The 13,596-nt window shown below is 38.9% G+C and overlaps 1 protein-coding gene across 3 annotated transcripts in view; it reads right to left on the bottom strand.

The window, feature by feature from the left end:
• Positions 1 to 13,596, bottom strand: part of Rnf17 (ring finger protein 17) — a 118,738-nt gene that overhangs the window by 40,102 nt on the left and 65,040 nt on the right. For all 3 annotated transcript variants that reach the window (XM_032917896.1, XM_032917897.1, XM_032917898.1), the window contains 4 exons: positions 12,006 to 12,147; positions 8,470 to 8,623; positions 4,707 to 4,822; positions 2,752 to 2,869 (listed from right to left, as the gene is read on the bottom strand). In XM_032917896.1, the coding sequence (XP_032773787.1) occupies positions 2,752 to 2,869; positions 4,707 to 4,822; positions 8,470 to 8,623; positions 12,006 to 12,147 (530 nt within the window). The remainder of the gene's footprint in view (positions 1 to 2,751; positions 2,870 to 4,706; positions 4,823 to 8,469; positions 8,624 to 12,005; positions 12,148 to 13,596) is intronic.

Consider the following 13,596-nt stretch of genomic DNA (forward strand, 5'->3'; position numbering starts at 1 on the left):
CTAAATGAACAGCATATAGAGTACTATACGTTTTTAGTTATAATGTGCTATTTTTTCTATAATGAACCAAAAGCAGTTTAAAGTTTTGGATTCATAAACTATAAATTAATATATTTTCAAAGGAAGAAATATTGTTGTATATTCATGTATTGCTTTATGGAGAATAAAAGAACAAAAGTAAGTGAAAATTAACTTAGGCCAGTGATTATTTTGGATGATTTATAGTTTTAATGCTAATAAAGATTTTAAAACAAACAAAAATCTAGAAGTCTCAAATAACTAGTATTTTTTTGGTTACTTTTGTTTATTTAGGCCAAACTAATTTTTCTCTGAGGAAACTGCCTTTTTGTATCTAAACTAGGAGTTAATTGAGGTGAAATTATTTCTTAATAGTAGTATATAGCAAGGAACTTGCTTAGTAATGTTCTGAACAAGTAATCACATTTCTTCAGGAAGATCTACTTGCTAACTGCTGAGCCCTCTCTCCAGCCTGTAAGAACACCACTTCCAGCACATACTGCCTATGTATGACTATACCTTTTGCAAAATTAACAGCAGTTGGTAGTTGCTAATTGGAACGATATTCTAAATAAAAAGATAACCAGTTGCCAGCAGTAACATATTATATAGTTTAAGAATACATATTAGAAAACTGTTTTCAACAAATGAAATATCATTTCGGGGTACTGCTCAACGTCTCATGGAAATTATCTATAAACAGATGGCTAAGCAGTGGTGAGTCTTGCTACCCTGACCCTCCTACTTTGTACACAGTTCTTTAAATGCCACAGGGCTAACATTCCAAGTCATTCTTTATTGGCACCCTGGATTTCTTCCACACTCCCTGCTCTATGAGCTGGGAATCCACACTGCTGGAGAGCTACCTTCTCGGCCGTGGCCGTTCTACAGTCCCAATGTCATCAGTTCACAAGCAAACGGGGACGAAGTGGAGGTGGTGGTGGGTAGTGGCTGGGTTGTGCAGGACCCTTTGGCACTCCTTAAATCAAATCATCCTAGTTAACAACTATGGTATAATTAGTGGTGGCTATCACTGGTATTAACACATGATTAAATGAAAAAGAGAGTAATTAAAAAAGAAATCCAAGGGCCAGCATGATAGCTAGGCGGTGGGTTGGGAGGGAGGGACAAGCTACCTACTGCCTAGCCTCATGACCTGAGTTTGATTCTTGGGACTCACATAGTGGAAGGAAGGTGTAAGTTTTCCTCTGATGTCCATGCATGTGCCTTATCCCCCCTGCTAACAAACCCATGTAATAAAGATAAACAAATGCCCTGTATTTCCATGGAGTAGTACTGAAGAAAGCTGCTAAACTCAAAGTTTTTGTATACAAAGGTTGAGCAGCAGCTAAAGGTTGAGCAGATTAAAGTTGTTTCAAATTCAGAGGAATTCGTTCAAGGACTTTGTTGTTTATCTCAGAGAAGCCAGATGTAAAAATTCTACAGACCAAGGATGCAATTTCTGTAATTATTTTACTCTTCAACTGAATATTTTTGAACAATTTCTTGTAAAAACAAAGTTATCATTGACACTGCATCATTCTTTAAGCTACTCAACCTTCGGTGGTCCATCTCAGCTCTCTTTCTTCTCTGTACACAGGAGACTCCTCTTATGCTAGTTGGGTTCATCTAATGATAATGTGACAGAATTGGGAAGCAGCTATAAATCCTCTGTAAATAAATATGGCCCATGCATCTTGTATACTAGAACTCACTGACCCCAACTCTGGCAGATGTTAGTTGGTAAAGATAAAATTTGCATAGGAATGTACATATTAAGTTTTTTTCTTGTGTGTGTGTGTGCGCGCACGAGTGTGTTTCTATCCAAGATTCCCATCTCCTTATTGACAACCTTTAGGGCCAGATGTTTGGAGATTCAGAATTCTTCAAGTTGAGGAAGGCACAAACACTGTATACAATGAATACCTATAATGGAGTATGGGGCAAGCGTTCACACACATTACTATCTTGAGGTAGGATGTGTGCTTACTGTAAAGGAGATAAAGGCTTTCCAATAAGGCTTCCAGAAAAAGGATTACCATCCTAACAATTCAAATCAGACTCAGACAATCAACCTTTGATTTTCAGAACATGTGTGTGTTAGAAAACTGTGGGTTAGTGGTCAACCAGGGTTGTAGACCTAAGCACTTCCAAAACTGGTATATCTTTTCTCAAAATGTGGAGAGACTCTACAACTGAATTCACTTAGGACAAATAAAGGAAAGAAAAACAGGCAAGCAAGCAAGCAAGCAAGCAAGCAAACAAAAGCTATTTACCAACCATGTTCTGTCTCCGTTCAGTTGCCTAAGACTAAACTTTAGATTCAGCAAATGCAGACAAGCAAGCTAATTTCTGGCTTTAGGTTTGCAAGGGGCCACAGTGAAGGTGACTTGATGGTTTCACTGTTTTAATGGGGCCTGGCTATGTTGTTGAGTTGACCTCAAGTTCCTGGGCCCCAGTGATTCTCAGCCTCCCAAGTTGCAGAGACTACAGGTACAAACCATTATATCTGCCGTAAGGATGATTTTAGTCTTTAATGCTGTTTTTTTGGTCTGGTATGCTTTGTCTGTAAGGCTTACAGGAGATAAAAATCCTCCAATACTAATTCTCAATGAATGTTATTTCTCAAGATGCATTGAATTTGCTCTAAGATATGATCATTGTTAAATAATGTTAATCTTATTTAGATGATAATAACAATAACAATAATAGAGAAAAATAGAAATATCTTACTAATAACAGAACATGTCACAAATTTATCTTGAGTCTTTTCTTCAAATTTTTCTTTAGCCTTTTTGGACCAGTGTGATCTTTTACTTGGTTCAATGAATGCCAGTTTACATTTAATTGCCTGTATCAAACAAAATTCCATCATTAAGAATATAAACTTAATTTCTAGTTACTTTAAAGTTTTATGTAAGTGTAGAAAGCTAACGTTTACACTGCCTGGTTAGTACTGCACTGGAAAAGCAAGCCTGAGGTCCTAGGTTCTAACTCCAGAGCTTCAAAGAAAGAAAGCCTCTAAACAAATCAAGTAAAATCCTCAAAATCAATAAACTGTCTAATTCAAACTACTTAGGAATCAAGTGCATAAAGTACCCATGAAATAACTTCATAACCAAAAGTTATTGGAATTAGCAATTTGGTTGAAATTGTTACAATTCATATACAAGAATAGTAAGCATTCATTTAAAAGTCATTTATGTATATTGTAAAGGCAGACACACAGACAGGACAATTTATATTCATTCTACAACTGCTAAGAATGTGAAAGATGACCAAACCTGGTAGCTCACCGCTTTAATCCCAGAACCTGGGAAGCAGAGGTAGGCGGATCTCTTGTGAATTTGAGGCCATCTGGTCTACATGGCAAGTTCCAGGCCAGCCAGAGCTACAGAGGATGGCAGTAAATGTCTGTCTCAAAACAAAACACCATTAATGACATATCCTTCAACAACATAAAGTAAAAACACTCAGTATTTTTGTTTTGTTTTTTGAGACAGGGTCCTCCATGTAACTTGGCTAGTACAAAATTTGGTATGTAGACCAAGCTGGTCTTGAACTCACAGAGATCTGTCTGCCTTTGTGTCCTGGATACTGAGATTAAAGGTGTGTGTCACCATGCCTGGTTAGTGTTGACTATATCATACGATATCCATTTATTTGTGTAGTGCACGCGAGTGTTCTTCTGCATGTTTGAGCATCACATGCAGTCCTGAACTCTCGGTGCCCACAGACACCACAGAGGGCATTAGGGGCTCTGCAACTGGAGTTACAAATGGCTGTGAGCCGCCAGCTGGGTGCTAGCAATCAAACCTGGGTCCTTGGAAGAGCAGCCAGTGCTCTTAATAATGAAGTCATCTCTCTGGCCCCACTGATTTTGCTCATCGGCATTTTCTAGTTTCTTTTTATAATTGGCAAGATGGCTCCACAGGTAAAGGGAAATGCTTCCAAGTCAGAAAATCCGAGTCCCATGCCTGGGGCCCACATGATGGAAGGAAAAAACCAATTTCCACAAGTTGTCTCTTTGACTACATGAGTACTGTGACATGCTGTGTATGTGCATACACACATGCAAAGTAGAAATAAGATAAAATGCACTTTTAAAAGTGACAAAAATCTTTAAAAAATGGCATCTTAGTAGAAGTTTAAATAACAAGAAAAGATAAGCTAGAAACAAGCCTCTGTCTTATCCCACTCCACTGAGATCATATGGTTAAGTATTTTACATAGTCTCCCACATTTCTCTATTTGGCTATCTACACAGAAATTAAACAACAGTTGAAGTACTTCTGAGATAAGTATTATAACTCAATATGTCCCAAAACTGAAACTCTTAGCACATGACATGAGTTCATAACGATGAATGAAAAGTTATATACCAGTAAATACTTATGACCAAAATACACATTTATTAAATATTAATGTTTATTTGGCACTGTATTATTATTACTACACACCATGGGACTGAACCCAGGGCCTTGTACAAGCTAGGCAAGAGCTCTACCTTTTAGGCCTACACAGTGTTTCTTCAAGAGTATTTTTATCTATAAAGTAACACTGTCTATAGTCCTTGTATCAGGCATTATTTATAGACAAAAATGTCATTAACATGACATTTCTATGTAGAAAATGATTTCTATGTAGGGCTAATATCCTAGTTGTAGTGTTTGTAACAGATAAATTACCTTCTCTGGAGGTTCCAAAAACTCATCCTTTATTTTCCGCATATCTTTAAGTGTTATTTTTGCAGTATTACCAAAGTCCACATATTTAACTTCTACTTCTCGATGTCCAGGCAATCCTTAAAAAGTTATGAAATCAAGAATCACAGATTTAACAGGCCTCTCTGTTAGTCTGTTCTTCCTTTGGGAAGTTCAATTATACAGAAACTTGAATAAGAATAAACTGATTTTTATGAAATAACCGCAAATGGATGGTCCAGACTTTATATCTCTTCAGCATACATACAGGGCTATGAAATTTGTTTTATCATTTCAAAACTGAAAGACTGGTGCAGTAACACAGCGTTCCCAACAGAGGAAGCAACCGACATTACTGACTGTTTGGAAAAGCAGAAGCAGGTGGCACAGCACTGGTTAGTCCTGGTAAGCATCCGTGAGAGCTGAGATGGTGCCTGTTATCATAGGTATAAGGCGAGAATGTGGGAAATCTCCCAGTTTCCTATATGAATCCCTAGGCTGGAATTTCCAATTGCTCAAGCACTACTATTTTTATCCTTCTTCAAGATTCTGACTGAGATGTAGTTTAAACTATAAAAAGCTACAGTATGAAACTTAACCAACAGCATTTTTTCCCTTTACCCAAATTATCAAATGAAAACAGAGCCAGTAGGCAGGCAGGCTCATATTCACCTCTTATTCTCTCCCTTTTCTGAGGAAATCAATGTAGGACAGTACAACCAAAACAGAGAAGGAAACTGAAGTGATGGACACAGGATCCAGAAAACAGGGCTCTAATACAGGAGAGGAATGAAGGTCTTGCCAGGAGAAATGAGTTCTGGAACAACAGATGCGCTGCAATCCTGCAGACTAAGGACTACAGTTGGAAACATGGAAGGAGGACTCCATGGTTTACAACTACATCAACACTGGGAATATCCTAAAGGCTTAATCATATGAAACTTCTGCTATCTTAGGAAAATACATAAATTAAAAGTAAATAATGTAATGAAAAACTGGCATAAGAACAACCTAGAATTAGGATCTACAGCTTAGCGGGGACATGGAACTCTAAAATAGTGATACAAGCATGGAGAGAAGACAAAGGAACTATAAAATGCCTATGATCTAAAATATCTCTCAGAGAAACAAATGGATGTATAATAGTACCTCAACTGGGGCCTTAAGAGGAGCATTAAAGATTATAAGAAATGACAAACAAAGGAAAAACAAACCCATCCAGTTTCAAGAATTAAAAAGTAACTTTATTTGAGAAGATGAGTCTGTAAATGTAACAGATGCTAGAAAATCAAACTGAACCAAACAAATCAGTTTTTAAGTAGTCCTCAGTGTGACATTCAGTAGCGCTAAGGAATATGCAAGAAGACAGAGCAGCTGAGTCCTACATAGATTTTCATTTTAACCCTCAAAGTCGCCATGAAGACTAACTGAAATTTTCTCCAGTGTCAGTCCTTGAAGAGCACCACTGTTCAATAAATCAATGACTTGAAGCCCATAACCCTAATGTTAAAAGTAGTTGCCAATACTTAACAGATATAAAAGGTTTCATTTATTCCACATGTATTTAAGATAATTGGACTAGTATTTTTACTTCTAATGTTTAGTTTTGTTCCCTCCCAAATCACATTGAAGCTTAACCCCAATGCAACAAGAGAAGTGGCTGAGCCATTAAGTCTCTGCTCTAGTGAATGGGACTAGATGCTCGTGTAAAATGTTTGAATGGAAGGAACACTGACTCATTCTTATCCTCCTGCCAGTTAAGGAAATGGCATCTGCGCTGTCTGAATGAACAATGCGACAGAGGTTAACTCTTAGAAGAAGGGAGACCAGAACCTCCCCACTCCATGCCTTGACCTCAGACTTCTGAGACTCCAGAAGTGTGAGCAGTATTTCCACTGCCTATAACCAACGCAGTCCGTGATGCTTCCTTATAGCAATACAGAGACATTCAAAAGAATTGTGTCTGAAAAAGGCTTAGCCAGCTTAAGGCATGAACTACTAACTGAATTAAAACCACTGACGACAGGATAGGAAACTTAATATGGAAGACTACGTAATTTTCATAAAGGATTTGAAACTTTCTGTTTTAGTAGTAGCTAGTTAGGTTCTCAGGTTAATGGGACAACATTTTAAACATTGCCAAACTAAACTCAATCCTTTTAATAAAGAGGCTCATACCTACAGACACTGAAATCAAACGGGACCTAGCCCATCTTTCTCTTGCTATATAACAAACTGTCACGTACCCTGTAAACACAGTGGTATGTGTAGTAGCTCACTGTTTGAGAGGCTCCAGCTCCCAAGTGTTGGGATAATAGTCTATGTAGTACCATGCACAGTTCTAATTTTATTACTTTGTAAATTAAATCTAATTGTTTGACTTAAGGAGAATGTAGAAAATACACATGCGAATAGTCAAGAAATTCAGCACCGTGGCTGGCACATGGCTACTTTTCTTACTTGGTTTCTGATGGGACTTTCAACTCGCGGTGAAATGGAAGGGCAAGTGGGTGTATGCTAAAGAGGCAGTGAGAGGCAGCCTTGCTTTGAAATCACCCACTCCCTTGGTAATTAATCCAGAGCAAAGTTCACTCTTCCAAGAAAAACTCTGCTCTCATGAACCCAAAATCTCCCATTAGGCTCTACCTTCCTATACTGTTGCACTGAGGATCAAGTCTTAGCATGAGTTTTCTGAGGTAAAAACAAACCAAACCAAACAAAAACCCAGACCATAATACACTGGGCAAAACTGCCTATGGTGTGTCTAACTTCCAAAACCCAATGACTTCATATCTTGTTCTTTCACAGCCATAGGTCAAGAGCAACCACACATGGTTTAGTGCCAATACCTCCTTTTCAGAACTCTCTAACCTCCAACCCTTATTTGTTTATATGGATTATTTTTGTGGCTTTGGAAATTGAAGCAAAGGCCTGACACATGCTCGGCCATTGCTCTGCTGTTTAGCTACATCCACAGATTGGTTTGAGATGGCGTTGTGTAAGCCACTCAGACCCTGGACCTTCTGCCCCAGCTTCCCTAGCAGCTGGGACTACAGGCAGACCATGCACTGCCTTTCCTTTAAGTTTCAGATCATGTCATTGCAGTAATTTTGTTGTTTCTGAGATACACACACACACACACACACACACACACACACACACACACACACACACACACACATCCAAACAGTTTGGACTAGCCTTGACTTTGTGATGTAGCTGAGGATGACTTTGAAATGATTCTCCTGCTTCTGCTTCCTCAGTGCTGGCATTACAGGTGTAATGCTGCAATCCCATCATGCCTGGCTCTAATTCTATTACTTTTTAACTGAACTCAATTACTTGAGTAGAGTGTAGAAAATGTTCAGTAAGACAGGAAAAATTAAATAATAAAGCAATTCCTGAGGAAAGAGGGATGCGGTAATTCAGAAAGGAAACTAAGAGATTTGCATTGTAACAAACAAGCTAATAAAAAACAGCAAGAAACAGATGAAGGCAGAGACAGCCAACGTTCAGAATGGGCTTTGCTGCTCTCACCCTCTATTGGTTTTCTCGCCAGTGTCCCAGTGTTAACCATTTCTAATCAAGCAAATCAAATTCTAGTAGCCGGACCTTCTAAAGTTACCATGCCTTCTAAAGACAAACAACAGGGCACTTGGTAAGGGCAGGTAACACCTCCATGATTTACTTCCTAATGGTTCAGATGGTGATGCACATTTCCCTGTGGAAATAACATGCACTTTCCTACCGATCACTTTTGCACGATACCAAATTCCATCTTCAAATTTAGCTACACAGGCTTGATTCTGAAGAGGACAAAGGATTTCCAGATTTTCTCCATCTTCACCTTTATAGAATTCCTCAATTGTTTTTAAAAGTGATAAAAAGTCCAGGTTCTCCATCTGAGGAAGAAAGGGACATGACACTGTAGCTTAATAGAAAATGGAAGTTCGAATGTTGAATTTATTATAAGTACTGCTCAGAAATTCATAAACATTAAAAAGCTGATATTAGATATAGATTAATTGGGTGTTATATAGGTTTATTTTGGACCTATTTCATTCAGAATCAGTATAAAATTAGTATGTGTAGATTTACACAAAACTAAAATCCCATTCAATGGGTAACTTACTGTACATTCATCTAGAGTATGTCTGTGTACACATATACTCTAAACTTAAGTGTTTAGAAAACATAGTCATTCTATATATAAAGTGTAAAGATTTATTCTTACTTTATGTGCATGGGTATGTGCTTGTATGTATGTCTGTCACCATGTGCAGGCATGATACCCATGGGGACAGAAGAGGGCATTAGACTCTCCTGGAATTAGTGTTCCAGATGGTGGTGGGCCACTATGGAGGTAGGTGCTGGAAAAGAAACCCAGGTCCTCTGGAAAGCAGCCAATGCTCTTACCAACTGAGCCGCCCCTCCAGCCCACTGTATGCACAATTTCATGACCACCATTCTCCCAACAACTCTCATTTTGCTTCAGTAAATGTTTCAAAGTAATATTTAGTTTTCGCTAACTCATCGGAATGATTATGTAAGCCAAGATTATATTATTTTTCTGCTTCTATCTCTAGAATTCATAAGCTAACTATAAGTTAGCACAGCCATCTTTTCAAAATAACCTTTTCAGGGTCGGAATTGGACAGATGGGTCAGTGGTTAAGAGTGCATTTGCTCTTGTAGAGGCCCCACGTTCTGTCCCAGCAATCATGTCAAGTGGCTCACAATCACCTCAACTTCCAGCCCCAGAAGGATCTATAGTCTCTGGCCTCCCCCATCACTTGTACTTACAAAATTAAAATAATAAAAAATGAATCTTAAAAAAATAAACCCTCTTCTGTACCAGTGAGATGGCTTGGTAGGCAGAGGTGCTGCCTGACAAGCCTGAAACCTTGCTGTCAACCTGAGTTTTCTGGAATCCACACGGTTGTGGGAGAGCACCAATTTTGGCAAGTTGTCCTCTGATATACACATGTGCAAGATTACAGAACAAAACAAAACATCAAAGCCTCTTTTTCCACAGAATTTTCCACCTTCTGGGTTCATGTGGCTGCATCCTTATACCAACCCTGTGGAGCTGGACAGCTTGCAGAGGTCAGTTCTCTGCTTTTATCATGTGGCTTCCTGGACCCATCTCGGGCTGTCTGGTGTGGTGAGCGAGCCATCTTGCCAGCACTCCTGTACTATTACTATTCCTCCTCTGAGCAGCGTGTACTTGCTGTACTTCCTGCAAAGTCACTACAGCCACGGGGTTGATCCTGCAGCCAGCCCTGTTTTGCTAACCTTTTACTGGTGATTTTGTATGATTCACAATACTCTAACACACTGGAAGATACAATACTGAAGAGACACTACTAGAATGCTAAAATTAATGCATAATTGTGACTATGACTCTGATGTCTCTCATCAAACAGTAATATCTTTTCTTGTGCTCACTAATTAGTCTGATAGCTTTGATGTTACACATATCTACTTCCTTATCATTTACCTAGCAGTTTTAAAATAAACTGGTAATTCCCTCAAGTTAAAATGCAACAGGGTTGGTATGCACCTGTAATTCCAGCACTCAGGAACCAGAGGCAGGCAGATCTCTATGAGTTTGAGGCCAGCCTGGTCCATGTACTGAGTTCCAGGACAGTCAAGGACAAATAGCAAGAAGATCTTGCCTCAAAGAAACAGAATTTCTTAACATTAAAGACTGGCATTTGGAGAACTAATCAAATGTCCTTTATTAGGGTAGAGGGAAGTAAAGGAACTTCAGAAACAATACTTTCAGATCATACCAAATAGCCTAAAGTTTAATAAATGAAACCTATTTTATTTAAGAATACAGTAAATTCACAAATCCCCTTTTCTTTGAAACAGGGTTGTCTTATAGTCCTGACCAACAACTCCAAGGAGGTTTCCTATGCATAGTACTGGGATTTTTGTTAAGACAGTTTATAGCTCTTAGAGGAATATTTTCATTCCAAGTGGCATAAATTCATTCAAATTATACATATCCCTGTACATATAAAATAACAAAAATATGTTTTCCTATGGTTTTTCCAAACAACCTTTCAATTGATAATATACCTACGACATCATCCCTATACCTAGTGTTCAGACGACTTGGGTACCGGCCCTGACATAGTGCCTTCTAGTATATGAGGGGCAAGCTGCACTCATAAAATCTCACACATATAACACCACCAAGTGGACTTGGCAGGCTGTATTTGTGTGTGTAACAACAATTAAATAAGAAGAGGTCATGAATTTCAGAGGGCACGGGAGACTGAGGGATGAGTAAGAGTGGGAAGAGAGAGGAATGGAAATGGTATAAATATAATAATTATGAAGTTCTCAAAAAATATAATTAAAAATGTTAAAATGGTAAATGAACATTATGCATATCTACCAAAACATAAAGGCACTGGGAAAAAAAGAAATGCATGTCCTGTTTATTACAAAGTTATGAGCTTTCGTTAATCACTCAGGCAACCAGAAAGGATGGTGCTACATTGGAGATGACAGGCTCTGAAGCAACATGGCCCAGTGCAAGCCCGGATGTATGCACTCAGAGCCATGTGGTTATCGAAAAGATGCTTTATCCATGTGGTCAGACTCCACCTAATAGAGGCAGTAGCATCTTTATCACAGCATTTGCGTGTGTCTAAGTGTTTTGCCTGCATGCATGCTTGTGTACCACTTGCATGTGTAATACCACGGAAGGCCAGAAGAGGGCATTAGATCCCATGGAAATGAAATTACAGGCAGCAGTGAGTCAATATGTGGGTCCCTGGTAGACCACCCAGTACTCTTAAACTCTGAGTTGTTCTTCAGCCCCAACCACAGTAGTTCTGTGACATTAGTGATCACTTCGCAGAGAGAATGTGGTTTATATACGAGCTAATTCATATAACACAGTGAGAGGCCAATGACAAGCCTGCTGTTATACTAGATCTCTAAACTACTTTATCAACCACACATCCCAGTCTCAGTCTCAGAAGGCTTATTCCACTTTGAAGTTAGTAATAATGGTTCTTAGATACTAGCTTTGCTAATCTCTTGTCTACGAGGAAGCAAGAGACACTCATACACAAGGACATACTTATCCTTTCTACCATTACTAACTAACTGGTAGAAGATTTTTATTTTGCCGTAAGTCTTGTGAACTTCCTTTTATAGCTACAGCTTCTAAGAAATTTAAATATACAGAAGACTTGACTAAGCTTTATTTATTATGCTACACATTTCCACGTGAAACAATCTTTTAAAGAAAGTACACACTTACCAACTGAAGATAGAAGTCAGTAGGGCTGTTGATATGGCAAACCATGACTGAAACTTCTGTCATCTCTTCAGGCAAAGCGGGTGGGCGATAGCATAAAGCTGTATTGTTTTCACTGTGACTTCTCGGTGATTGTGACCTAAACCTAATTAAAAGCATAATAAGCTAACTCATTCTTATGAAGGTTTTAAGCTTGTGCAACACTGACTTATTTACCAAAGTATGCCATCTTCAATGTTTCTCTAACTTACAACTTGGTATGGTTTCTACCTAGGAGGCCAGGACAAATAGGAGCCCTGTAATAAACCCTCCAGTTTGTACCAGAGCACTCTGGAGTTGAAACTGGTCAGAGGTATGTATGTCATGGTTGCTGTGGACCATGGTAGTGCTGAGGGGAGACCAGTTGAATCTTTGTGGCCCTTTCTACTCTCAATGCTCTACCTTTACTTTTCTAAAGGAAACCGACGTGGGCCATTTCTGGAGTCACATAAGACTAGCTAGGACCTTCTGCTGTCTCCATTGTTACTTAAGTCACCTTAGGATCACTTAGTGATATGAACTCATTCCAAAGGCTACATAATGTAGGTCAGAAACAGCTAAATTACAATTCCTGGAACTGTAATAGCTTTTTATGAAACCTACAGAACTTCAAATATGTTTAGTAATTATACACATTTTCAAATTACCCTAATGTGTGTAGCATATGTGTGAAAATTAAGGTGCTCATGGCACATGAGTGGAGGTCACAGTTTAACCTCAGGTACAGGTCTTAGCTTTCCACCTTGTTTCACATAAGATTTCCTTTCCTCTTCCCTGTATGTCAGGCTAGCTGGCCTGTGGAGCTTCTCTAGGTTCTACTGCTTTTGCCTCCCATCCCACCCTAGGAGCAGTGAGGTTAGATGCTTGTGTTTCGAGGTTATTTTATTCTGGGTCTGGGCATCAGAATTCAGTCCCTTGAGTATGGGTGTGGCAAGCACTTTATCCACTGAGCCATTTCCCTCAGTCTTCTATTTTAAGTTGCCATGACTTTTTATTTCTAAAAGCAAACTAAATTTAATTTTCATAAACAACTATACTTAGACAACATGACAACAATGTTTTGAAACCACCAAGGACATGATAAAGTTCATTTATGATAATTTTTAGATTTTATGTGTATGAATGTTTTGTCTATATCCATGTGTATACAACACAATGCATGTCTGGTGTCCTCAGGCACCAGAAGAAAAGAGTCAGGTACCCTAGAACGTAGTTACAGATGGTTTTGAGCCACCATGTGGGTGCTGGCAACTGAACCAGGGTCTTCTATAAAAACAGCACACGTTCCTAACCACTGAGCCATCTCTCTAGCACAAGCCTATAATTTTTATCATCATCACCATTCACAACGAAGTGTCATATAGACAAGCCTGGCTTTGAACCTGCTATCCAGCCAAGGATAACCTTGTATTTCTAATCTTCCTGCCTTTCCCCCTGAGTACTAGGATTACGGGAATGTGCCATGCCTGGTTCCAACGGCGCTAGGGGTTGAATCCAGGCTTTATACATGCCAGGCAGGCACTCTACAAGTGAGCTACATCCCTAGGCCAGATTC

Source organism: Rattus rattus, chromosome 12, assembly GCF_011064425.1.
Source record: "Rattus rattus isolate New Zealand chromosome 12, Rrattus_CSIRO_v1, whole genome shotgun sequence".
In the NCBI taxonomy this organism is placed as follows: domain Eukaryota; kingdom Metazoa; phylum Chordata; class Mammalia; order Rodentia; family Muridae; genus Rattus; species Rattus rattus.